We start from the raw sequence: 27,216 nt of genomic DNA, 5'->3' as shown, positions 1-27,216 counted from the left end.
ATCTCAGATGGTGTACAGGCATGTTGTCTTGCATAGCTTTTTCGGGGTGTGGAGTGAAATCCGATGACAACGTTAAGGTGCCGGGAACATAGTGGTGCCTAAGTTTGAACATAATTTTTCCCTGGGAATGTGATGGTAGAAGTTTAGTTGTAGGATTATCTAACTTTGCAAGTTCAAATCCAAATACGTTAAAATTCAAAGGAGTTACAAGTTCAAAATAGGGAGGCTGGATGGCTCAGTTGGTTAAGCGTTTGCCTTTGGCTCAGGTTGTCCTCTCAGGGTCCTGGGATGGAGCCCCAAGCCCTGAGTAGGGCTCCCTGCTCAGTGGGGAGTCAGCGTCTCCCTCTCCCTCAGCCCCTCCCCCCTGCTTGTGTGTTCATTCTCTCACTCATTCTGCACTGTCCTTAAAAAAAAAAAAATTCAAACTAAAATTTTCTCGGCCCTTTCATATATTCATTAATTCCACAAATGCTAATTGAAAACCCACCCTGGGTACTCTTCTAATCGCTGGGGAGATTTTGGTGCACAACCCCCGCCCCCAGTCCTGCCTGCCTTCCTTGAGTGGCCTTTCTGGAGACCTCGAGGCAAGAATAGAATCAAATTCCAATAAGCCTATCTTAGCAGGTCCTATCAGGCTGAAGTATTCTTGAAGCCTGGGCGGTGGTCTGTTGTTCTGGAAGCTGTCGTCCAGGCGGCTTCACGGGAAGGGCTGTCTTTGGGCGGTCTCTGAGGTAGTGCTAGTTCTCAGCTGCCCGTGTGTGAAGAGGACACAACAGTCTTTTACCCTTTCCTTTAACCGCAAACCACATTTTGTTAACAACCCAATCTCCTAATCCTGAAGTAGTAATGCAGGGAAAAAGTACATTCTTAGAATAGAGTGCATGGTGTTCCTGAAGATCCCCATGCTACGCCACGTGGGCTCCTGCCTGGTCCACACCTTTCACTCTGGGACGAGCGGCCCTTTTCAGGTTTCTGCCCCAAGAGCCACTTCTCCTGCCTCTTGCTCTGGATGTACTTATATCCAAGACACCTGACTCCTGAGGAAGATTGAGCTCTAATATTGAACAATCAATCAAGAGCTTCTTGGGGACACTTTGTTGTATTGGGATGTGATTGTGTGTGTGTGGGGGGGCAACTCTCGAGTCCTTGGAAAGACCACATGGATTCCAGCTTCTCCCACTCACCACTACCTTCTTGTCCTCCAGTACAGAGTAGAATTTGGGTGACTCCCTAGTCTAGGGCCTATCAGACCTATTATTAACAATTGAAAGCTGGGAACATTCTAGTTTGCTGTAGGGCACACAAATCTGCTTTGCCATTTCAAAGCCATAAATACTGTTAACCACCATAAATACTGTTGTCCTCAAGGACCTGTGAAGACGTTGTTGCCTGAAGTGTGACTGTCTCTGCTGTCTTGCTGGGCTCCTGTGAATCTTCTGCTCTCTGTCCCCACCTGCCAGGGGTAGTTCAAGGTATATCCGTGTGGCCTGTGCAGAAAAAGCTGCCTGCTGAAAGCCTGTGCTTGTGCCAAGGCCCACAGAGCTTTCTTTTAGATGTGCAGTGCTGGCCTTGTTTTCTTCCAGTTACGAGCTTGGTTCCTTCCATGGAACCAGCCACTTAACTGAGGGACAGAGTTGCCATGAGCTAGGGTTTCCAACTCAGATCAAATGCATATATGGTCCCAAGCTTAAAGTTTCTTGCCGCATGCATCCTGCTTAAAACCCTCATCCTCACTGAAAAAGTGAGCTGATTGTAGGATAGAGGATTCAAACCACCAGCGTGTAAAAAACTCTGACCTAAAGGATGAATACCCAACTTTTGTAGCAACATGGACCGGACTGGAAGAGATTATGCTGAGTGAAATAAGTCAAGCAGAGAGAGTCAATTGTCATATGGTTTCACTTATTTGTGGAGCATAACAAATAGCATGGAGGACAAAGGGTGTTAGAGAGGAGAAGGGAGTTGGGGTCAATTGGAAGGGGAGGTGAATCATGAGAGACCATGGACTCTGAAAAACAACTGAGGGGTTTGAAGTGGAGGGGGGGTGGGAGGTCGGGGTACCAGGTGGTGGGTATTAGAGAGGACACGGATTGCATGGAGCACTGGGTGTGGTGCAAAAATAATGAATACTGTTTTTCTGAAAATAAACAAATTAATTTAATTAAAAAAACAAAAACAAACAAAAACTCTGACCTGTGCTTTGAACCAAAGTGCCAGCTACCTTGCTCACAGCAGAAGCTCAGTTTACTCTGCGAGTGTTTTGCTGCTGCAAACATTACTGCTTGTTGATTTCTTATGCTTTATTGCTTCGTATAATAGAATTACAGTTTTGAGAGGGAACGATAAAGAATAACTCCTTTTAAGGGCGCCTGTATGTCTTAGTCAGTCAATCGTCTGACTTCGGCCCAGGTCGTGATCTCAGGGTCCTGCGATGGAGCCCTGTGTGGGCCTCCCTGCTCATCAGGGGGTCTGCTTCTCCCTCTCCCTCGGCCTCCCCGCCCCTCCACATCTGTGCCCGTTTGGCCCCTCCACATCTGTGCCCGTTTGCTCACTCACTGTCACTCTCTGTCTCAAATAAATAAAAGCTCTTACACACACACACACACCCTTTTCAGGAGTGCGATTGGGAGTGACTGAACTGGTTGTTGAAATCTATTCTCTCTCCTAAAATGGTTTGTGAAAAGCTACTGCCCCAAATCCCATATGCTGCCTGGGGTTGCTGCAGCCACTGCAGTTCTTTCTGGATGATTCCGTGGCCCTCCCGTGTGATCCCACACCTGAGGAGTAAACGCCTGGCTCACCAGGGCTCTGGCCTCTGGGGCTGTGCTCCCGGGCTGGGGTCAGCATCTGCTCAGGATTGGCTGTGAAGCTGTGTGAGGAGTATTCATGCCTTTATCTTCTTTTTGGTTATGAGCCATTGAGGAATAAGAGAAAGAGGAAGGCAGTAAGATAATATTATGGATGAAATTGTAGATGAATTATAATTGCAGATTCTCTAATTAGAGAATCTTATCCATAATTATACACACACACACACACACACACACACACACACACACACACACGTATTTAAAACAACTTACAAGATAGGGCTGGTATTCCTGACTTTTCCCTTTGCCTCCGGCTCCAGAATGGCTCAAAGGAGCACTGTTACTGATCATCTTCAGTTCAGTGCCAGAGGTGGATGCCACTTACCTCACCCCAGTCCTTGCTCAGCTAGTTCTTCCCAGAATCCATTAAGCACTTTATTTCTCCTGGGTGGAGTGAGCAAAAGGACAGAAGAGGGCAGGAACATTACACTAAATGAACTCTCTCCACATGTGGATGTAGAAGCAACCTTCTCCATGACAGTAAAACTGCCCAATTTTTGGTAGATGGCAATATTCCCCCTTAGAGAAGAAGGACAAAGCCTACATTAGCTTTCAGAGGTAAGGAAAGTCTATCCCCAGTTAGGATAACAAGTTTTACAGTTGGATGTGGAGGTAGCAGGCTGGGTGGTCTGTGAATTTTATTGATCGTCTTGACTCAACTGGTATTCTTTTCTCGAAGCTCTCTGGTTATGTTTTTGTGGCCCCAAGGGTGGTCTGTGGACTGAGAGCTTCAGCATTACCAAGGAGAGGGAGAGAAATGCAGGATCTCAAGCCCCAAATCAGACCTCCTGAATGGATCTGCATTTTTTCCTTGAAAGGTCCAGTTGTATGTAACGCCCAACTCTGTGGTGGTACCCCCATAGCCTTCATTCTAAAATCCATTACGCCCGTGCTGGCTCTCCTCTTGTTTAACTGGCTTCATGGGAAATCCTTACACGCTTAGGAAACTGACTGCTTGGTATGCTTGTTCTGGGTTCTCAGGGATAAGATCTGCTTTATTAAACGCTGCTGGAGGAGGTTGAGTTTGTCAAAAGGTAGGTTGTAGGAGCTAATTTAAGAGTTCAAACTTAAACTGTGGAGAGTGGTACTATCATGAGGCTCAGGGGTAAAACTTTTAGTACCTTGAATAGTTTGAACAGAAGGGAGAGTTTTTTGAAGATGTCAGTAACACATGGTGATTATTTTTTGTTCAACTTTATTTTTCACTTCAGAATAAAGTTGATAGCTCAGATATTCTACGCCTGTCTTCTTTTCTGTTCTAAAATAAGTTCAAGACCAGGTATACTGGGTTTTGAAGCCTAGAGAGCTTTAGTGCTATGATTTCTGATTTCATAAGAACTTTAAGAAGAACTGATATGATTCTATGATTTGAAAGCCTCAAATTTTAGCTGTGTTTGTATTCAAATCTTATGAATGGCTTGCCATATGTAGACACAGATAAGGAGTAAAATTTAAGTTTTTTATGGCTATAAAGTACTGAAACTGTTTTCACATGTGACTTCTGGAAACCTTTATTTCATAATTCCCATATGAGGTAGCAAGTTTATCTGTATTAAGTTCAAATTACCAGGTTGGGCATTACAGTAAAAGGAGGATGTAGAAGATACCTACTGATGTATAAATAGCCCTCTACTGAGTTTATAGTTCAGTAGGTGAATAAGGCACACAACTATTGTATAATCTAGTAGTAATGTTCTAGTGACCAATTTGGCTAAGTCATGTAGGTAATGTCTTACCGTTGGTTTTCTCACTTATAAGATGAGGGTGTTTGAATTAGATCTTTAAAATATTTTCTAGTAGTGGGATGCCTGGGTGGCTCAGTCATTTAAGTGTCTGCCTTTGGCTCGGGTCGTGATCCCAGGGTCCTGGGATCAAGTCCCACATCAGGCTCCCTGCTCAGTGGGCAGCCTGCTTCTCCCTCTGCCTGCTGCTCCCTTGCTTGTGCTCGCTCACTCTCACTCTCTATCTGATAAATAAACAAAATATATAAAAAAATATTTTCTAGTATTAATGACAGTTAATTCAATTATATCCTAAAAATTTATATAATTTATCTTTTTAGGTATATCTGTTCAATGTAATAACTGGTGGAATTTCAGCCTTTGGAGAATAAACAATCATTCTTCTTAAGCTAAGATTTAGAAAGTAATCTAATATTTCAAAATTGTTGAAATAGCTCAAATCTTAGACTACCAGTTCTTTTCAATGGCCATTTCTTTTGGTACAGATTAATTTTTAACCTTAAAAATCACTATAAAAATGTATAATTTTGGTAACCTTTCTATTCAAGAGGAGCCATTCTATCATATTCTCAAATCTTAGTAAGCAGAGAATTTGTCTCTCATCCAGAATTTTCTCTGAAAAAGATCTCTTTATTTTCCCAGATAGCATTCTTAAATAGGAAACTTGATCATTCTACTTTGTTCTGGTAGATAATGCTGTTGAAGGACAAGTTGAGAAGTTAACTGTTCAGGTGACAATAATTTATCCCAACCTTTCTGCCTTTATTTTCTTTTTAACTTTTGATTGGCTTTAATAAAAGAGCATTGCCCAAATAGTAACTTTGAAGGTGTCACAAATGACATTGCAATTATAGAAATACAAAGACATTACTTAATGGGTCAGGTGAACTTATCAAAGAATGAGTCCAGCATGTAGTAGAAACTGAGAAACTATTCTTTAAGTGGGAAAGGAATGAAATTGGCCATCAGACAAAATGACTGACTTTAAACTTTGTTGACAAAATTCCTGAGGGAATCCTGGTCAACCTTTTCCTGACCATACCTTTATCTTCATAAAGATATGTTGAAACTGTTGTTTTCTTTGGTGAATGTTGATCTTCCAACTATTTCTGGAGCTGATAATCTTGTTTTTTGTATCCAGTCTTTGTACCACAAATTCTTTACTCTTAGCTACTGACGTAGAAAACACTTCTGTAAATTTATTTCCTATGAAAACTGTCCTGAAGTATTCCTTCTCAATGCATTTGGGGAGGGGAGAATTTTTTTGTTTGTTTGTTTTGGATAGCTTTTCTCACCTGATTTGGTTGGTTTTTGTGAATTAAAAATCATAAACCCAGGGCACCTGGGCGGCTCAGTGGGTTAAGCCTTTGCCTTTGGCTCTGGTCATGATCTCAGGGTCCTGGGATAGAGCTCCACGTTGGGCTCTCTGCTCAGCAGGAAGCCTGCTTCCCCTTCTCTCTCTGCCTGCCTCTCTGCCTACTTGTGATCTCTCTCACTGTCAAATAAATAAAATCTTAAAAAAAAAATCATAAACCCAAGTATACTAAACAGTCATATGAAAGTTGGAATAGTTAATCAGTTCTTTACATTTTCATTACTCTTCATAATTACTGACTTATAAATCTAAAACATTTAAGCTTTGGAGTTTCACAACCATTAGAAATGTTTTCATACTATAATGACTTGGAAAAATACTTGGAGGAAAATGCTGAATAAAATAAAATACATGAACTTTAAAAGTAAAACTCGGGTCATATATTTATTATGCATAATAAATAAGTATTTATTATGAAAAAAACATATGTTCCTCCCCCTCTCCTTTTACCTAACAATTTAGCAAACTAGATCTAGAGCCTAAAATATCATTTCTTTGGCTTGGCAATGCTTATATTTCTAGGAACTTTTTCCAAAGGAAATAATCACAGGTAGTCCAAGATTGCAAAAATGTTGAGTGTTATTTATGAAGGAGAAAACTATTTTTTTTTTTTTTTTTTTTTAAATTTTTTTTTTTTTTTTTACAAAGAGAGAGATCTCAAGCAGGCAGAGAGAGAGAGAGAGGAGGAAGCAGGCTCCCCGCTGAGCAGAGAGCCCGATGTGGGACTCGATCCCAGGACCCTGAGATCATGACCTGAGCCGAAGGCAGCGGCTTAACCCACTGAGCCACCCAGGCGCCCTGAAGGAGAAAACTATTAAAAAAAACCCCATCTAAATATAAAATGTCTGTATCCCATTAAATATTTATATTCTATTCATTTATTTTATTTATTTTAAAGATTTTATTCATTTATTTTAAAAATAATTTGAAATTCCTTAACATATGAACCATTTATTCCATTTTTATCAAAGTTTTTTTTTAATAATATTTTATGTACTTTGGAAGAAGGAGCTTAGGTAGTAAAACTCCTTAATTGAATCTAATGACTGTGTTTATGTAGACAAATGACTTCTATGATTTCCATTAAAAGCTTCTGTTTACAGTGCTCATATTTTTTAATACCAGAATCTCTTAAATGAATATTGACTTTCATGAAAACAGACAAGGTATAACATGTTTACTGCTTTTTGAAATTATATTCCACACACATAAGTCTAAAAAAAAGAATAAATGTACTTCTTGATTTAAATATTCAGTTTGAACATATTTTACACCCCAGGATTTAAAAAAAAAAAAAATTAGTGTCCTCGTAAAACTTCTATTAAGGTGGTAGCCACACGACTTATTACTTCAGTGATTTGTTTATTGACTTAAGAACTATGGTGGAAGGGGTGCTTGGGTGGTTCAGTTGGTCCTGAGCCCCAAAGTCCTGGGATGAAGCCCAAGTCAGGCTCCCCACCCCCTCTCTGTCAAATAAAACCTTTAAAAAAAAAAAAAACACCAAAAACTAATGTAAGTAATTGATACTTCCCATCAGTATATAAATCATACGGCCTTTGTTTTAGGATTCAGTCTCCTTTTGAGTGTGTGCGTGTGTGTGTGTGTGTGTGTGTGTGTGTGTGTGTGTGTTTATAGCACACATGCATGCTGTCAAGCTGAACATTGCAACCTTTCTTTCTCCCCCCAGTGAAGGCTGGTTTCAGGATGCGTGGCCAGAAACACACAGAGCACTGTTCATGAAGATACAGATCCTCTCAGTTCTTCCCTGGTTTCTACTCCCCTGGTTGTATTTAGGTCACTGAAGTCTGATTACAGAGAAGGGATTACAAAATGGAAAAAAGATATTTCTTTAGTCACAAACTTAGAGGTTACAGGTTGCCATTTTCCCCCCTCACGTATGTTTTATCGCTTTTTTCTTTTTGGGGTGCAAAATGGTGGTTTATTAAAGCACAGGGACAGAACCGTGGGCAGAAAGAGCCGCTGCTTGTATGTTCTACTTCTTTAGGACAGAACAGTGACCTCTGATTGACTTTTAATACCAGGATTAGAAATCTAATCCAAGTGACCATATATTTCTATGACTTATTTGCCATCCTCTCTTGAGCACTGGCCCCTTTTTAAGCACTTCAATTTGACTGAAAGCATAATCAACTTCCAGTTATTTGCAAAAATCCTAAATTTGAAAGTTTTCATGGGTTGTTTTCAATGATTTTTTTTTAAGTGTATAATTCAGTAGTTTTCAGTAGTCTACTTACAGTACTGTGCAACCATCACCACGATCTTTAGAACACCTTCATGACTTTTAAAAGAAACATCCTAATTAGCCATCACGGCTCTTTCCCTTCCCTCTTACCCTTTCTCAGCTCTAGAGAATCACTAATCTACTTTGTCTTTATAGATTTGCCTATTCTGGACATTTCATGTAAAATATAATACATAATAGATAGTCTTCCATGTCTGGCTTTTTTCACTTAGTGTAATATATTTTTTAAAGATTTTATTTATTTATTTGACAGACAGAGATACAAGTAGGCAAAGAGACAGGCAGAGAGAGAGAGAGGGGGAAGCAGGCTTCCCGAGGAGCAGAGAGCCCAATGTGGGGCTCTATCCCAGGACCCTGAGATCACGACCAGAGCCAAAGGCAGAGGCTTTAACCCACTGAGCTACCCAGGCAGCCCCTAGTGTAATATTTTTAAGTTCTAACATTTTATCCACCTTATAGATGTAACAGTATTCCATCTTTTTCTTTTGGGGATTGTTTATGCCATTGTATGGGTATATAACATTTTATTACTTACCAACTAATTGACATTAACTTCTACTTGGTTATTATAACTACTGCTTCTATTAATCCCATACTTTTATACAAGTGTTTGTGTGGGCATATGTTTTCATTTCTCTGTAGTAGGTATTTAAGAGTAGAAATCGGTGTCATGCAGTTTAACATTTTTAGGGAGTCAACTTTCTCCCCCCCCCCCCAATTTTGAGATGTTTAAGAAAGGGAATGAAAACAAGGTGTTGGCATTTCTCTTTTCCCTAAGTCTTCATTGATCATCAGCTCATTTGTTGTGGTTAACAGGTTGGGACCCTTCTGAAAATGAAAAGCCATTATTACTAATTATGTTGGAACAACAGGCATAAATTGGAATTGTCCTCAGCAAATTAGCACCAGTAGCTAACCAATAAGAAGGAAAGGCTATTGTTAGATTGAGTTTCCTTCCCTTGTCTGACAAATTAGAGTCAATGGGAATATGGATGGGGTAGCTCAGAAGTGAAGTCAGTCACAGGGGCAGTTTTAGCACTGTCTCTGGCTTCTGCCCCATTCCCTCAAATAAAAAAGCATCTTTGAAAGGCGGTGATACTTGAGCTAAGGATATCTTTACTCCTATCCATGGGTGAATGTTCCAGTGTAAAAATAATGTGATTGAAATTAATCAAGCAGTGACTTACTAATTTTAATAATACTTACTTGAATTGATCATTTTATTTCTTCCAGGGAACAAGAAATCATTACAACTTCAAAGCATCTTAGAAACTTTCCACTGTGCTAAAACTTTGGATATGAACAGTTTTTCCTTTCCTCTCATTTGAAAGGATTTCGAGAAGAAATAAAATGGCAGAGGTTTAAAGTTAATATTCAGGATGAATGATGATAATTCAGATGAGAAGACAGAAGATGAACTTCAGTCCTTATTTATCAGAGATAAAAATGAAAACACATATGCATACAACCAAAAATCACATATACAGAACTCGTCAACTAATAAGGTGAATTGGAATCCTGCCAAGCCAGATGACATGGTGGTTGATTATGAAACCAGCTCTGCTGTGGACATTGATGAAAGTCTTGCTTTAACCCCTCAGTGTGTGGAAGTACTTAATCAACCAAAGTCTTCAAGTCAGTTGACTGGTAAGGAGGTATTTGATATCCATGAAGATTCTACACTTCAGTCTTGTGCGCACATTGTAAATACAGAGGAGCCCAAATACCTGCCCAACAGTTGTCATTCCCTAGAATCATTTCAGGACCAGAATGCTGAGACATCTCTGCCTTTCGTGTGGAAACCCAGCAATGGTGATTTGTACTATGCAGACTCTCCTACTGCTTTGGAGCTAAACCAAACATTTGACATGACTGTGGATCATGTTAACTGCACCTTTATAGCACAGCATGCCATTGAAAAGAGCCTGTCTTTGCATACCTCTGGAAATCTGAGGCCAACCGGCATGGGGAGTGGAAACCCATCTTTATCCTGTTCCATTCCTACATCTTCCCATTCTGCTAACATACACATAAGAGAAACAAATTATGGAGAGAGCTTTGAAAACCAACAAGCCACTGTAGCAGAGGCTCAAGACACAACTTACACAGCATTTTCTGAGGTGATGCAAACTGATACTCTTGTTCCAGATACTGGCATTCAGTGTCCATATTCTTCAGGACAGGTCACCAGTGACTACACAGATGGGTCACAGCAAAGACTAGCTGCAGAAAAAGTGGTACAAGCTCAAACACCAGTTTCTGAGGGCATGGACGTTCCCAATGAGTCTGTATTACAAGAATTCTTTTGTTTATCTAAAGATGAACAAAATAGTGAGACACATTCACAGAGCTCATATGGGCAAAAGGAAATGAGCCAAAATCCAAGAGAAACAGTGTCCAATTGTCTTATAGATGATGAATGCCCATCACTGGTGCCAGCTTTTGATAAAAACGAAGCCCAAGTGCTGAACCCAGAGCACGAAGTCACTGTGGCTGAAGACACACAAAATGCCTCTAATGAAAAGGATTTAGAAACCCAAAATCGTACCATTGAATTGATACTGAGTAGCCCACCAGGACAAAAGATGGCTTCATCAGTTGAACTGAGTTGGGATGCAAATGATACGGTCATTAGCACAAATAACCCAGTTTGCATGTCAACGCCAGTCCTAGATTCTCCAAATGCAACCTTTTCTATTTCGCCTACTGAAGCAACCAAGAAATGTAGTAAAGTGGAGAAGAGTCACCGAGAGCTTAGAAATTTACCAAACTTGAAGGGGACACCCATGAACATGTCTAAACCTAATTTAGGAAAATTGACAACTAAAATGAACACCCCTCTCGGCAGCAAAGTTAGAAAAACCGAAATTATAAGTTACCCAAGACCAAACTTCAAGAATGTCAAAGCAAAAGTTGTGTCTAGATCGGTGTTGCCATCCAAAGACCCCACTTTATCAAAGGTCACGCCCAGACCTCCCTTAACCAGTACCTCATCACCTGCCTCATCAGGGTCTTCCTCAAGACAGTTAACTGCTTTGAACAAAACACCAAGGTCTGACTTGAATGTAGATACAAAAGCAGAAATCCTAATTAACAAGACGCATAAGCAGCAATTTAATAAACTCATTACTAGCCAGGCTGTGCATGTTACAACTCATTCTAAAAATGCTTCACACAAGGTTCCAAGAACAACATCTGCCATGAAATCGAATCAGGAAGACCTTGACAAAGCAAGTTCTAATTCAGCATGTGAGACCGGGTCTGTGGCGACCCTCTTCCAGAAGATCAGAGACCTACTCCCTGTTAAAATGGAAAGCACAGAGTGTTTGGAAATAACATATGCTTCCAGCATGGATAGGATTAGCCCTGAAAAGAAGGGTGAAAAAGAAAATGGGACACCTACGGAAAAACAAGAGCTAAAGAAGGAAAATTTGAATGAGACCTTTGAATATGGTTCTCTTTTCTTGGTAAGTGAGATTTTTGCTCACTTCGGGGAATGGTGGAGGGAGCTGAGAGATGTATTAGCAATTGATTAACACATTAGTCAATAATATTGCAGACCTAGCTGTGCAAATTTGCTTTCAGGTATTAATCTACTATTCAGTATTTCTTTGTCTTGTAAGTTGCACACTTTAGAGTGTTAATTGCTTACAATATAGGAAAACTGCCTATGGGGAAAAAAATCAAATACAGAATTTTGTATTGCATACCAACGTTCCTTTTAATAAGGTGAAAGAACTAGTTACTTTAATATTGTGGTGTAATTAGTTATTTGAAGTTAAGTATCTGCTTATAATTTACACTTAGGGAAAAAAAGAGGGAGAGAAAGGTTTGTTTAGGAACTTTACAATGTGTTGGGCCACATTCAAGAAGTGGCAGGGCTGGGGAGAGCTGGTAAACAGGATCGACATAAAAATAACTCCTGGTCTCTTCTGGAGAAAGCTGCTCTGGGATGTGGAGCCTGTCCTGTCAACAGGGCGGTTGGAGATTCTGCCTCTGATCAGCTAATGTGAATTTGGTCAAATACTCTTTGATATTCAGAGGGGAAAGGGTTGACCTAGAAGAAGTCTGAGGTCTCGTGCAGCCCTAACCTATTGATTCCTGAAATGTTAAAATAAACAAACCTCTTTTATTCATGTACAGCGTAAAAGCAGTCTGTTGTCTGTAGCACCTGTTGCATATTTGATGTGTGTGTTTAGGGGGAAGGAGGAGACTAGATATAGTTCCGTTGAGGCAAAAAATTCACATGCAGTTTAAAGATAATTTTTAAAAAATATATATATATATTTTTGTCAACAGCATGAAGAAACTAGTTTTCTGAGTTTTAAAATGTGGGTCAGACCATTCTTGGGCTTTGTTCTTGTCTTTAGCACTGATTTTGCAGTAGAAACTTAACATGTCCTTCTGGCCCCACATAGGGTTTCCTTGGGCTTCTGTCCTCTGTGCCAGCAGTGAAGTTGGGTGCCAGGTGGGAAGGCAGATGTGACACCTCTGTGTTCTCTGTGGAGGGCTCGTGTCTGAGAGGAAAGAAGCAGGCAAGGTGGAGTGATGGGTTGAAGGGCTATTTTAGAAGTGTTTTTAGGGTGTGTTAGGCAATTGTTAGATCCTTTTAGGAGATAAGCTAGGAAACACTGGATAAACCCGAGCTACATCAGTTTAGAGATGTTTTGGCTTCTCTGACTTTTGGAGGGGAACAGTGATACCCCACTATGGTGTCTGAACTAATGCCCTTGTCAATTTCAAAACTCTGATTTTAAGTTCAAGTCAAATATAGGGAACTTGTTTAATATCATTTATAATTTGATGTTTTGCCAAATTAAATTATAACCTCTGGTATTTATAATCAACATTTTTAATTTGGTGTTTATAGATGTATGTAAAAACAATAGATTTATTCCTCCTTGATTTATGGGAGGCTTTCATCGTTTATTGACATCTAACTGCCAGAAAAACAAGCATAACGTTTCTCTAAAAAGCCTTTGCCATAAATACAAACTGACTGTATAATTTTAAATTTAAAAGTCTTTGCGTGTGTTGAGTAAATCTTAGGCTTTCGTACTATACTTGGAGGACCTATAGCTGTTTTTCAGGCTCCTGTTGAAGCCAGGTAATAGAATCATTGGGGTTGAAATGGAACCCAAGATGTCCTGAGAAGAAACACTTTTCATTTCTGGAATCTTGCTTAGGAATCCTGTGTTTTCAGCATAGACACTAATCAAATGGTATTAAAAAAAAACAAAAACAAAAACAAAAAAACCCAAAACTCATTCTTTACCCATGTCTTAAATGCAACAGCATGGGTTCACCTCGTACCCATTTTCACATACCTTGGGGGAAGAGACAGGGCAAGCTGTCACGGGCCACAGGCTCTGTGCTTATTGTAGAGAGACAGATGCATGAACATTCGCATCTTGCTGACTCAGATTCCCATTTCTTGGTCACTTAAGCAGTCTCTAAAGGTTCCAGATCTGCTCTGGATCCATGATGAGACAGTCTTGGAGGGACGTTCATTTTCACTGTGCCCTGTTGGTCTGGAGCTAAGATAGGCCTTGAGTTTACGGAATTCTGTTTTTTGTTTTTTTTTTTTTTTTTTTAAAGATTTATTTATTTATTTTTAGAGTGAGAACATGTGCACACATGAGTGGGGGAAGAGACATAGGGAGAGGAAGAGAGAGAATCTCAAGAAGATTCCCCGCGGAGCACACAGCCCAACGCAGGGCTCCATCTCCATTCATGACAGGAGCCAAAATTAAAAATCGGACATTTAACTGACTGAGCTACCCAGGTGCCCTTGAGTTTACTGAATTCTTAAGGTGCCTTCTATCTCACCATTTTTTAGTTAGGATTTATCTGAAATTTCTGAAAGGTTCTTACTTGGAGGCAGGAATTTGATTTTAATTTGATACAAGTTGAGCGTAGCTCCCTATTACAGAGGTTCTGTATTGGGGGGACCGTGTGTTAGCCAGAGGGGCGGTGGTCACAGGGAAGGAATGGATATTTTCTTGGTGTGTGCTCTGGACCAATCTGCTCAGGTTTTGTGTATATGCATTTCAGTAGGGTTTTCCCTGTAATATCCCAGTGTATACATTTTCATTCACTGTTTCCAGGAACAACAGGTCAGTTGTTAGCCACACTTAAAGGCTTCAGAGGGGCGACTTAGAACACACAGCTGGTAAGCAGGAAAACAGAGATTCAAACCAAGGGCCCCTGACTGGAATCCTGGCCCTTTCTGCTTCATACACCACAGGCTTTCAACATTTTTGCAGAATGTTGTCTTGAAAGGCAGAGCAAATCTGATTGGACCAGCTTACAGAAGTAAATCTTCAACAAAAATGTGTTTTACTTTTTAAAAGGTTTTCTCTGAGGGATTGCCTTCGCCAGCTTTGTGGTAGAGGTAGGAGATTTAGTAGTTTCTATGTAATCACATGCCTTTCCTGGCCAGTTTGGTGTAGTTCTCTTAGGATATTGCCTTATTTTTTTTTATGTAACCCTATAAATACTTTAAGTTTTTTATTTTAATTCCAGTATAGTTAATACACATGTTATACTAGTTTCAGGTGTATAGGATAGAGATTGAACAGTTCTGTACATCACTCAGTATTAATGATAGGTGCCCTCTTAACCCCCTCCACCTAGTTCATCCATCCTACCCACCCACCTCCCCTCTGGTCACCGTCAGTTTGTTCTCTCTAGTTAAGAGTCACTTTTTGGATCAGTCTCTCTCTCTCTCTCTTTTTTTCCCTTTGTTTTGTTTCTTAACTTCCACATATGAGTGAAATCATATGGTATTTGCCTTACCCTGACTGACTTCTTTTCCCTTAGCATTATACCCTCTAGCTCTATGTCATTGCAAATGGCAAAGATCTCATTCTTCTTACGGCTGAATCACATTACCTGGTATATATATGCCACTTGTTCTTGACCCTTTCATCCGGTGATGGACACTTGGGCTGCTTCCTTAATTTAGCTATTGCAGATAGTGCAGTAAACATAGGGATGCATCTGTCTCTTTAAGTTAGTGTTTTTGTATTTGGGGTAAATATCCAATAGTGTGGTTACTGGATCATAGGATGGTTCCATTTTTAACTTTTTTGAGGAACCTCCATGCTGTTTCCAGAGTGGCTGTACCAGTTTGCATTCCCAGCAACAGTGCATGAGCATTCCTTTTTCCCCACATCCTGGCCAGCACTTGTTATTTCTTGTGTTTTGATTTTAGCCATTGTGACAGGTGTGAGGTGATAGCTCATTGTGGTTTTGATTTGCATTTCCCTCATGATGAGTGCAATTGAGCATCTTTGCAGGGGTGTGTTGGCTATCTGGATTTTTTTTTGGAGAGTGTTCAGGTCTTCGGCCCATTTTTTAGTTGGATTTTTTTTTTTTTTTTGAGTGTTGAGTTGTATCAGTTCTTGGTATATTTTAGATTCTAACCCTTTATCTGATATGTCATTTGCACATATCTTATCCCAGTCTGTAGGTTGCCTTTTAGTTGTGTTGATTGTTTCCTTTGCTGTGCAGAAGGTTTGTATTTTGATGTAGACCCAGTGGTTTATTTTTGCTTTTATTTCCCTTGCCTTAGGAGACCTATCTGGAAAATATTGCTACTGCTTTTGTCAGAATTTTCTGCCTGTGCCCTCTGCTTGGCTTTTTATGGTTTCATGTCTCACATCTAGATCTTTAATCCATTTTAAGTTCACTTTTGTGTATGGTGAAACAGTCTTTCCTCTTTTGTTAAAGGTTAATGACTACGTATTTGTGGGCTTATTTCTGGGCTCATTATTTTATTGCCCTCCGTGTGTATTTTTTGGCCAGTACCATATTGTTTTTATCCCTACAACTTTGTAATGTAACTTGAAATCTGGAACTATGATACCTCCAGTTTTGTTTTTGCTTCAAGATTGCTTTGGGTATTCTGTGTCTTTTATGGTTCCACACAAATTTTAAAATTATTTGTTCTAGTTTTGTTTAAAAAAAAAAACTTTTTTTTTTTTTTAAAGATAAATTTATTTAAGAACAGGAAAAGCATGAGGAGAGGTGGGCAGAGGGAAAGGGGGAGAGAGAATCTCAAGCAGACTCTGTGCTGAATGAGGAGCCCAATGTGTGCCTTGATCCCTTGACCTTGAGATTATGACCTGAGCCAAAACCAAGAGTCCAACACGTAACTGACTGTGCGCCACCCAGGTGCCCTGCTATTGGTATTTTTTCATTGCTTTGGATGGTGTACACATTTTAACAATATTTGTTCGTCCAATCCATGGGCATGGAATGTCTTTCCCTTTCTTTGTGTCATCTTCAATTCTTTCATCAGTGTTTTATAGTTTCCAGAGTACAGGTCTTTCCCCTTTTTGGTTAAGTTTATTCCTACATATTTTATTATTTTTGGTGCAATTGTAAAGGTGATCTCTTAATTTCTATTTCTGCTACTTCATTATTATTGTATAGAAATGAAACAGATTTCTGTACATTGATTTTTGTATCCTGCATCTTTGTTAAATTCATTTATCAGTTCTAGTAGTTTTTTGGTGGAGTCTTTAGAGTTTTCTGTATATAGTATCATGTCATCTGCAAATAATGAAAGTTTTACTTCTTCCTTACAATTTGGATATCTTTTATTTCTTGTCCAATTGTTGTGGCTAGGATTTCCAGTACTGTGTCAGATAAAGGTGGTGAGAGTGGACATCCTTGCCTTGTTCCTGATCTTAGGGGGAAAAGCTCTCAGTTTTTTCTCATTGAATATGATGTTTGCTGTGGGTTTTTCATATATGGTCTTTATTATGTTGAGGTATATTCCCTCTCCACTTTGTTGAGGGTGTTTTATCATGAATGTTGGACTTTGTCAGAAGCTTTTCCTGCATCTGTAGAAATAATGATACAGTTTTTAATCCTTCCTCTTTTGTTTCCCTTTCTTTTTTTGATATAATGTATCATGTTGATTAATTGGTGAATATTGAACCACCCTTGTATCCTAGCAATATATCCCACTTGATTGTGGTGAATGATTTTTTTTTTAAAGATTTTATTTATTTATTTGTCAGAGAGAGTGAGCACAGGCAGACAGAGTGGCAGGCAGAGGCAGAGGGAGAAGCAGGCTCCCTGCTGAGCAAGGAGGCCGATGTGGGACTCGATCCCAGGACCTGAGCAGAAGGCAGCTGCGTAACCAGCTGTGTAACTAGCTGCATAACCAGCCACCCAGGTGTCCCATGTGGTGAATGATTTTTTAATATATTATTGGATTTGGTTTGCTAGTATTTTATTGAGGATTTTTGCTTCTATATTCATCAGAGTTTCTGGTCTGTAGTTCTCTTTTCTTTGTGGTGTCTTTTTCTTTTTGATATCAGGGTAATGTTGGCCTCATAGGATGGATTTGAAAGTTTTCCTTCCTCTTCTATTTTTGGAATAGTTTGAGAAGAATAGGCATTAACTCTTCTTTAAATATTTGGTAGAGCATTCACTCTGTGAAGGCATTTGGTCCTGGACTTTGGAAGTTTTTTTTTTTTAAAGATTTTATTTATTTATTTGACAGACAGAGACCACAAGTAGGCAGAGAGGCAGAGAGAGAGGGGGAAGCAGGCTCCCTGCTGAGCAGAGAGCCCCATACGGGACTCTATCCCAGGACCCTGAGATCATGACCTGAGCCGAAGGCAGCGACTTAACCCACTGAGCCACCCAGGCACCCCTGTTGGAAGTTTTTTAATAGTGATTCAATTTTTTTGCTAGTCATTGGTCTGTTCAAATTTTCTAGTTCCTGCTTCAGTTTTGATAGGTTATATGTTTCTAAAAATGTATCCATTTCTTTTAGGTTGTTCAGTTTATTGGCATATAGTTTTTCATAATAGTCTCATACAGTTTGTATTTCTGTGGCATTGGCTGTTATTTCTCCTCTTTCATTAGTGATTTTGTTTGTTTGACTCCACTCTTTTGAGGACTCTGTCTAAAGGTTAACAATTTGGTTATCTTTTTAAAGGAATAGCTCTTAGTTCTTTGATCTGTTCTATTGGACTTTTTTAGTTTCCATATCATTTATTTATGCCCCAATCTTTATTTCCTTCCTTCTGCTGGTTTTAGGTTTTGTTTGTTGTTCTTTTTCCAGCTTCTTCAGGTGTAAGGTTAGGTTGCTAGTTTGTTTGAGATTTTTCTTGCTTCTTGAGATAGGCCTGTGTTACTGTAAACTTACCTACGGAACAGTTTTTGCTGCGTCTCAAAGACTGCAGACCATTGTGCTTTCATTTTCACTTGTTTCCAGGTAATTTATTTCTTCTTTGATTTCTTGGTTGACCCATTCATTGTTTAGTAGCTCTTTTTCCAGATTTTTTTCTTCTGGCTGATTTCTTATGTGGTCACACAAGATGGATGGTATGACTTTAATCTTTTTGAATTTGTTGAGACTTGTTTTGTGGTCTAATATGTGACATATTCTGGAGAATGTTCCGTATGCACTTGAAAAGAATGTGTATTCTCCTGTTTTAGGATGGAATGTTCTGGATATATGTTTTATCCATCTGTTCCATTGTGTTATTCAAAGCCATTGTTTCCTTATGGATTTACTGTTTGGATGATTTGTCCTTCGATGCAAGTGGGGTGTTAAAGTCTCCTATTATTGTATTGGTATCAATTAGTTCCTTTGTTTGTTATTTAGTGTTTAATGTATTTTGGTGCTCCCTTGTTGGGTGCATAAATATTTACAATTGTTATTTCTTATTGTTGGATTGTCCCCTTTATTATTATATGCTCTCATTCTTTGTCTGTTTTACAGTTTTTGTTTTAAGGTCTATTTTTTTTCCAGTGAAAGGCTTTTCTTTTGACTTCCATTTACATAATATTTATCCAACCCTTCATTTTCAATCTGCATGTGTCTATAGGTCTGAAATGAGTCTCTTGTAGGTGGCATACAGATAGGTCTTGATTTTTACCCACTCTGTCATTCTACAGCTTTTGACTGGAGAGTTTGGTCCAATTACATTCAAAGTAATTACTTTTTTTTTTTTTTTTTTTTAAGATTTTATTTATTTGACGGAGAGATCACAAGTAGGCAGAGAGGCAGACAGAGAGAGAGAGAAGGAAGAAGGCTCCCTGCTGAGCAGAGAGCCCGATGCGGGACTCGATCCTAGGACCCTGAGATCATGACCTGAGCCGAAGGCAGCGGCTTAACCCACTGAGCCACCCAGGCGCCCTCTAAGTAATTATTGACAGTTATGTATTTATTGCCATTTTGTTACTTGTTTTGTGATTGTTCTAGATTTCTCTCTGATCTTTCGCTCCCTCTCTTTCACGGTTTGCTGGTTTTCTTTAGTGATATACTTGGTTTCTTTGTATATCTCTTACTGGTTTGTTTGGATTTGTGGTTAACATTAGGTTCATGTAACATCTGGATTTTGAACAGTCTGTATGAAGTTGATGATCACTTAAGTTTGAACCCACTCTTTACTCTTCCCACCATGTGTTAGGTATATGATGTCATATTTCATATCCTTTTATTTTGTGAATCTCTACTGTTTTTTCAAGAAATATTTATTACCTATTTTATGTTTCCTACTTTTCATACGCTCACTTTATGATCTTTCTTTTCCACTCAGAGTCTGCTTTAGTAGTTCTTGTAGTATTGGTTTAGTGATCATGAGCTCCTTTACTTTTTGTCTAGGAAGCTCTGTCTCTCCTTCTATTCTGAATGATAGCCTAGCCTTCTATCTGAATGATAGAATATTCTTGGCTACAGATTTTTCCCATTCAGAACTTTGCAGGCCAGAAGGGAATGGCATGATCTATTCAAAGTTTTTGCTAAAAAAAAATCTGCTGATAACCTTATGGGGTTTCCTTGGTATGTAATTAACTTTTGCTGTTGTTGCTTTTAACATTCTTTATCACTGGGGTGCCTGGGTGGCTCAGTCGGTTAAGCATCTACCTTTTGGCTGGGGTTATGATCTCCAGGTGTGGGGATCAAGCTCCACATTGAGCTCCTTGCTCAGCAGGGAGTCTGTTTCTTCCTCTCTCCTGCTCCCACCCCCCTCCTTTGCTTGGTGTTTGATCTCTATCTCTCTCTTGCTTGCTCTCTCTCAAATACATAAATAAATCTTAAAAAAAAAAAAAAAACAAAACCTCTTTATCACTACTTTTTGCCACTTGAATTATTGTGTGTCTTGGTCTGGACCTTTTTGTTAGGATCTCTGTGCCTCCTAGATCCGGATATCTTTTTCCTCCCCAAGATTAGGGAAGTTTTCACCTATTATTTCTTGAAATTTTCTCCCTTCTTATTTCTTTCTGGGATCCCTATATTGTGAATATTTTTATAACCCTAGTTTCTTAAGTCTGTTCCACTTTGCATAATTATCTTTTCTCTCACTTGTTCAGCTTGATTACTTTCCATAACTCTGTCTTCCAGGTAATTAATTCGTTCCTCTGCTTCCTCTAACCTATTTATTCCACAAGTGTTTTTTAATTGCAGTTATTGTATTCTTAATCTCTGATAGGTTCTTTTTTTCTTTGTACCAAGGGTCTCACTGATGTCCTCCACTCTTATCTCAAGTCCAGTGATTATCTTCATGATCATTACTTTAAATTCTCTATCAGGCTTATTACTTATCTCTGTTTTGTTTAGGTCTCCTGCTATGATTTTGCTCTGTTCTGTTCATTTGGGACATACTCCTCTGTTTCTTCATTTTGCCTAACTCGTTGTGTCTGTTTCTGTGTGTTGGGCAAGTCAGCTGCATCTGTTGTTCTTGAAAGCAGTGGCTAGAGCCCGCATTTTAAATAACAAGGTCATGTTGGCCCACTTCACAGGAACCTCTCCGCTGCCTCCAGGACCAGGCCTGTCTGAGTTGCTTCAGTGCATGCAGGTGGGGGCAGGGTGCTGAAAGTTGTTCCTTTGGGTCCTCTTCCACTGGGATTGTATAGCCTCTGTGGAGACTGGAGGCCAGGCAGGGTAGCTCTGTGACGTATGGAAAGTGAGGTCTTGGTGCTACAAGCCGTAGGTGCCATTCCTTCTCCACAGGGGACACTCGGCCACTGTGGAGAGTGGGGCTGTCCATGGCTGCTTCATGAAGTACATCTGAGTGGGGGTACAGTTTTACAAGGTTCATGGATCTTCTGAGGGAGTTCAGAGATGCAGTCTTGGTAAGTCTTGGGTGGGCTTCTGAAGGAGGGAAACCACAGCACTAGGACTGAGGTAGGCCCACCTGGAGGGGACACAGTGGTGTAAGCAAGTTTGGTAGTGAGTACTAGTGCTGGATATTTCCTGAAGTTGGCTTTGTGATTGTGCTGGGGGTGGGAGAGGGAAATGGTACCTGCCAACTCTTGTTTGTGGAGAAGTCTCTCAGGGAACTCTGAGATTAGTAACTAACTTTCCCTCTTATATACCCCAGGCATTTTTCTAAATGCTGCTTCTAAGCTGTATCTCCTCAGCCTGTTTGTTCTGCTAACTCTTTTAAGGTTGAGGACACAGCTTCCTAGAGCCCTCCAGTCTCTCCTTGAGCAGCCTGCTGATTTTTAATATTCCAGGCTTTAAGTCCTGCTGGTTGTAAGAACTCACAAAATCAGCCCCTCTGATTTTCAAAGCCAAATGCTGTGGAGATTAGTCTTCCCCATGCAGGCTCCTTGGTGTGATAGTCTGTTTCTTACTGTTCTCCTGTACTCATAGCTCCTGCCTGTGTTATCCAGAATCTCTGGGTTTAGCTTTCCACCATGTCTCTGACCTTATCCACCCCCCCTCCTCCGCCCCCACCTTTAATGTCACCTCTTACTCACATTTACTTGTGGAGTTTGTTGTGCTAGTTTTCCGGTACTTTTCTGGGTTATTTGCACTGATGGGAGGGTTATTTAGTTGATGTGGGATGACATAAATTTAGGGTCCCCCTCTTCTACTATCTTCCCTGAAAGTCTTGCCCTATTGAATTTTTAATTCACCTGGTATATGAATGCTCAGTAGCATGAGGCTTTACATTATCTGTGTTGGAAATTATCTACTTAGGACTTATTAAAGACAGAAGGGTACCCTTGGGGAATACACAGCATGGATGTTAGGAGTATGAATTTAGAGTTACATATGCTTTCAGATTAGCTCCATCATTTGTTGGAAGAGTGACATTGGGCAAATAACCTAGTCTCTGTGAGACTCAGTTTTTCTTTATGTAAAGGGAGAGTACAAAACTAGCTTACAGTGTTAATTTTTCATTGAATAAAGCTCGGGGTCTTGTTTTCTGTGTGGAGAATGGGACTATTTATTGGCCACTCACTGTGTACTGTATATGATGGTGATTGTTGGGATACTAGAAAGAAAAGATACCACGTCTGGTTAAAACTCATACCTGGTGTGGTGGGTAATTTTAAGAGATAATATTTAACATGCCTTTTTGCTTTAAGTTGGGAGTATGTGTAAGCTACTGTACTGCAGAAGGTGGGTTGGTGTGGTGACAGTGGGGAGAGTTGTTGAAGCTTCTAGGGGAACGATCACGTTAGCCACTAGTTGGAACTCCAAGGGCAAGTATGAATGGGAAGGGTATTCTGGGTAGAGGAAATAACCTACATAACGATGAAGAAACGTGAGCATATCTTCTCCTTTAGGGGACTCCAGGGTAGTGAGTATGGTGGGAGACAGTTGTGTAGAACTATGAACATTAAGGAACAAGCTGAAGGAGATTGCAGGGGTTGCTAGATCCGAAGGGGCTGGGTGTGCCTTGTTAGAAGTCGCCCTTATCTGGAAGTCAGAGGGAAGTTGCCTAACCCAGTTTCTCCTTTGAGGAGGTTACATAAACAGTGGAGTAGAACACGAATTGGAGTGGAAGCTGGTGAGCTCAGAAATCCCGAGGATGTGGTTTCAGTAATCCAGGGAAGAAATGATGCAGGCTTGTGCTAAGGTGGATGCAAAAGGGCAAGAAGACTGTCAGGAGTTTAGGAATTAAAAATAAAAAAAAAAAAAGGAAGCACCTAGGAAAGAAATAGCTTTCATTGTTTATGTTGGCTGCCTGGGTATGTTGTGGTAAATATGGGAAGAGATAAGTTTTGAGATGGATGGGTAAAACTAGTTTAAAGTTAGAAACTACTACATATGCTTCTGTGAAATGGGGTATGCTAAAAGTAGCAACTTCTAGTCTATGACGATTAAATGAGTGGAAACATGTATTTTGAACGTTAGATATTATTCCATAAGGGCTGTACGTTGATCTGTAAAGACAACAGTAATATGATCATTCTTGGCATTGCTAAGTAGAGGTGCCCGAAGGAATGCTAGGTGGACAGGTAAAGAAAGAAGCTAAATACATGGGAGATGCAGGAGAGTGCTGGCCAGGACCCATCAACTGCAGAGAGAACAGGATGTAGGTGGCGGTTGAAACAGTGGACAAGATAACCTAGGGAGAGCATATCACAAGCAAAGACCAGGGTCAAGTTTAGGACCCTTGGGACAAGTAGCATTGAGGCAGGATCCAGAGGAGGAATAACCAGACAGAAGGAAAACCAGGAACATTCTGTGTTGGAGAAATCAAAGAAAGATGGCGTCCTCAGCCTCTGATGCTGTAGGAAGGGGCTGCAGAGAACAGCTTGAAAGCTGTGGCTTGACTTCAGCTTGTGTCGCTGGTCATCTTGGAATAGTTCCATTGATGGCCACTAAAGTCAGATCATGATGGACTGAAGAATGAACTATGAAGAGGTTTAATTCCTTCGTATTAAAAGTGAAAATTAAATATCTGGCGTATCTGCTTAGAATTGTTATGTTGTTGTAGCACCACAAGGAGAATGGTCTGAGGAAGGTATGATCTGGTTTAAAATCTTAACTATTTTTTCACAGGGTTCTCCTTCAAAATCTGCAGCTGCATCAGGTGGGGGTATATCTAAGCCTGACTCCTCCAATCTGAGGAAAATGCCTGGTTCAAAAGCCAAAGTAGGGCCCTCTGTTTCCTGTTTGAGGCGGAATAGTGACAGTAGAAACCTCAATTCTGATCGGGCCTTATCTCCGCAGAGGATCCGGCGTGTGTCCAGTTCTGGTAAGAATGAAAGAAAGGAGTTGTGCCTGATAGCATTTTGTGAGTTATTTGAATATAAAATTAGGCATGTCAGAAAGCAGAAAGACAGGTTTTGGTTATAAAACTAACACATTTTGTCACTACAACATTTACGTTTTTGTGTATCAGCGTGTTATATAGGGAAGGTAGAAAAAGAAGTCTTAGACATAGCTCTGATCCTTGAGCAATGGAAAGGCTAGTTAGAGAAAGATACAGGTACGTAAACCAACTTCTTAAGTTATTAAGAAAAATTATAAACAATTGGGTGCCTGCTATATACAAATAATTTCACAATTAGAAGTTGTTTTTATAAATGTTTAAGTGCTTAATAATACATAAATGTTATATACTAGAATCATTGTGGGCCCTCACTGTGTGAAAAGAGATTAATTTTTCCCTAATCCTTTATTGAAAGATGTATGATAAAATTTCAGGGATATAAGAGTGACTGAGAAGTTTAACTGTGCCAAGACAAACTTTTATTTACATTGGTTTTATTTTAGAAGTAATAATTTCAAAGTTCTTTTAGGTTTATGAAATTTGAGTGCTTTAAGAGTAGCTATTAGGTGTCTTACTAAAAATTTGGCAGATAGATGGACTTTTCTGGGTTACAGATCAGAACAGGAAGTGGAAAAGTCCCCGTGTTTTGTACAGACTAAGGCAAAAGCACTGCTACCCATTCCAGTTGGCTGAGAACACTGTGCAGGGAACACCCTTTATTTTAACAGGTACAACCTTGTGCAAATTAAAGGCATGCCCGATGGATTTAGAAGTAAGTTCCCTTATAAAAATAGTAACTACTGGTGAATGATCTGGGGGAAAAAAATTAAAAAGAAAAAAAGGTACCTCTGGAATGATGTGTCAGCACACATGAGAACTAACAAAACCAAGCAGGTCCCAGAGGATCTCATTACCTCTCTACACCTTGATAGTTTCAGGTTCTAGTTGCTAAATCTGTTTTGAGGCCTGATGTGTGAGAAACCTGTAACGAGTAGAAGTGCTTTTTTTTTTTTTTTTTTTTTAGATTTTATTTATTCATTTGTCACAGACTGAGATCACAAGTAGGGAGAGGTGAGCAGAGAGAGAGGGGGAAGCAGGCTCCCAGCAGAGCAGAGAGCCAGATGTGGGGCTCGATCCCAGGACCCTGAGATCATGACCTGAGCTGTAGGCAGAGACTTTAACCCACTAAGCCACCCGGGTGCCCCACAAGTAGAAGTGTTTTGAGGGTGATTTATTTAGATTCAGGGCTGGCAGTAAGATCCTGGGGTTGGGAGGAGCAAAGCCAGGATGTGGTATGGGTGGAGGAAGAGAGATAGGCGGTGCATTCCATTCCCATCCCTGGAGGAGCTGAGTGGGAAGAAAGAATTCACTTTAAGTTCTCTTCCTTGGGAAGAAAACCAGAACAGGAACAATGATCCTGATTTTAGATATTGCCACCGTTAGGGGGAGTTAAGGCACATTGAGATCAAAGCTTTGGTTCTCAGTGTTGATGACCAGATCTGTGTAGTGGTTGATGATGGGAAGGGTCATAGACAGATGATGGGGAGCCCCTCCCTGTTTGGATGTTAGGAGCACCTGTGGCTTGGTGGCGCTAGAAAGCCATGACCAAGGGCACCGTGGCCTTTAGGTTAGGAGCTCTGTGTTCTAGTAATGTTCTGGCACCAGTGAGCTACACAAGCTCACCCACCTTGGGCTTCAGCCTTGCGTTGTGAAGTGGGAGGGTTTGAGAATGTAGGGACCTATCAACGTTTACACTCCTCTTTCTAGGGGCAGTTTGGGTGCTTGCCTAACTTTCTGAGCAGTAGCTACTACTAGTAAGCTTCTCTGGACCACAGGATGCTCAAAACCCAGAAAACCGGAAGTGCTCATCCTCTCAGGAGATGAGGCCGGTGCCCGGGATATGCAGTAGTCCCGGCTCTCTGGGGTTCTGCGACATCAACGATTTCAGTTAGCCTCAGTCAGCTGTGGTACAGAGGCTGGTGATCCTCCTACTGATGTTTTGTTACAAAGTCAGTAGTAGCCTAATGCTAAATCCTACTGCCTAGGTCATTCACCTAACCCAGCTCCTGGTGCAGGCACTGGATCCCCTCACCATCACAGGAGGAAGGGTGAGGATATTTTGAGACAGACCATGTTCATATAACTTTTATTATAGTATATTGCTATAATTATTTTATTATTAGTTGATCTCTTTCTATAACCCATCTATAAATTACACTTGATCATAGGTATGTATGTGTAGGAAAAAGCAGTACACGTAGGGCTTAGGACCATCTGTAGTTTCAGGCCTCGACTGGAGGTCTTGAGATGCCCCTATGGCTGGGAGGAAGCGGGGTGGGGGCGCTGAACTGTATTTTCAACAATGAGAATCTTTTATGTAGATGATCAGTTCCCTGAACACTGAAGATTTAAGCAATTTTAAAGTCCCTTTTCTGTATACTCTATAATATCCTGCCTTAAGAGAAAAGTAGGTCTGTTTAGTCTGAATGAAAAGACAAGGACATTTTTTGAGCATTTATTAACTTGTATAAAGAAACTTGATAACTCAGTTATGTATTTAGACTTTTGAATCTGTGTTACTAAGTTTTCTTTTACCTGGTGATTTTCTATATAGAAATGGAAAAAAAAATTAATGTAACCAGAAAGTTCATGGATTCACATTTGAGTTTTTATTTGAACTGTTGGAAGACTAACTTGATTATGCTGTATTAAAAAAAAAAAAGTAATAACAGCAACTAGCTTGTTTGGATGCTCACATTAAATTGAGAGGTGTTTGTTGTAGGGGCCAGGAAATTTAATCACCACAGAGTTAAAAACAGAACAGATCAAGGAGCAAAAATAGTGTGCCTTTAGATCACTGCGAGTGTGTTGCCATTTACCGTACAATGTGGTGTTTGTGTATTAGAATATTGAAACCAAATGGACATCCTCTGTACTCTGTATACAAAGTTACTCTCCTGAAATGTAAGCGGCAGGAATG

At 40.0% G+C, this 27,216-nt stretch overlaps 1 protein-coding gene across 5 annotated transcripts in view; it reads left to right on the top strand.

Annotated features, from left to right (window-relative positions):
• MTUS1 (microtubule associated scaffold protein 1) overlaps nt 1–27,216 on the top strand; it is a 168,970-nt gene that overhangs the window by 42,019 nt on the left and 99,735 nt on the right. For all 5 annotated transcript variants that reach the window (XM_059384386.1, XM_059384389.1, XM_059384388.1 and 2 more), the window contains exons 2-3: nt 9,484–11,717; nt 24,023–24,218. In XM_059384386.1, coding sequence (XP_059240369.1) covers nt 9,630–11,717; nt 24,023–24,218 — 2,284 coding nt within the window. In that variant the 5' untranslated portion in view covers nt 9,484–9,629. The remainder of the gene's footprint in view (nt 1–9,483; nt 11,718–24,022; nt 24,219–27,216) is intronic.

Source organism: Mustela nigripes, chromosome 18, assembly GCF_022355385.1.
Source record: "Mustela nigripes isolate SB6536 chromosome 18, MUSNIG.SB6536, whole genome shotgun sequence".
Classification (NCBI taxonomy): domain Eukaryota; kingdom Metazoa; phylum Chordata; class Mammalia; order Carnivora; family Mustelidae; genus Mustela; species Mustela nigripes.
Note: the sequence above shows the minus strand (reverse complement) of the source record. Positions and strands in the feature narration are given on the sequence as shown.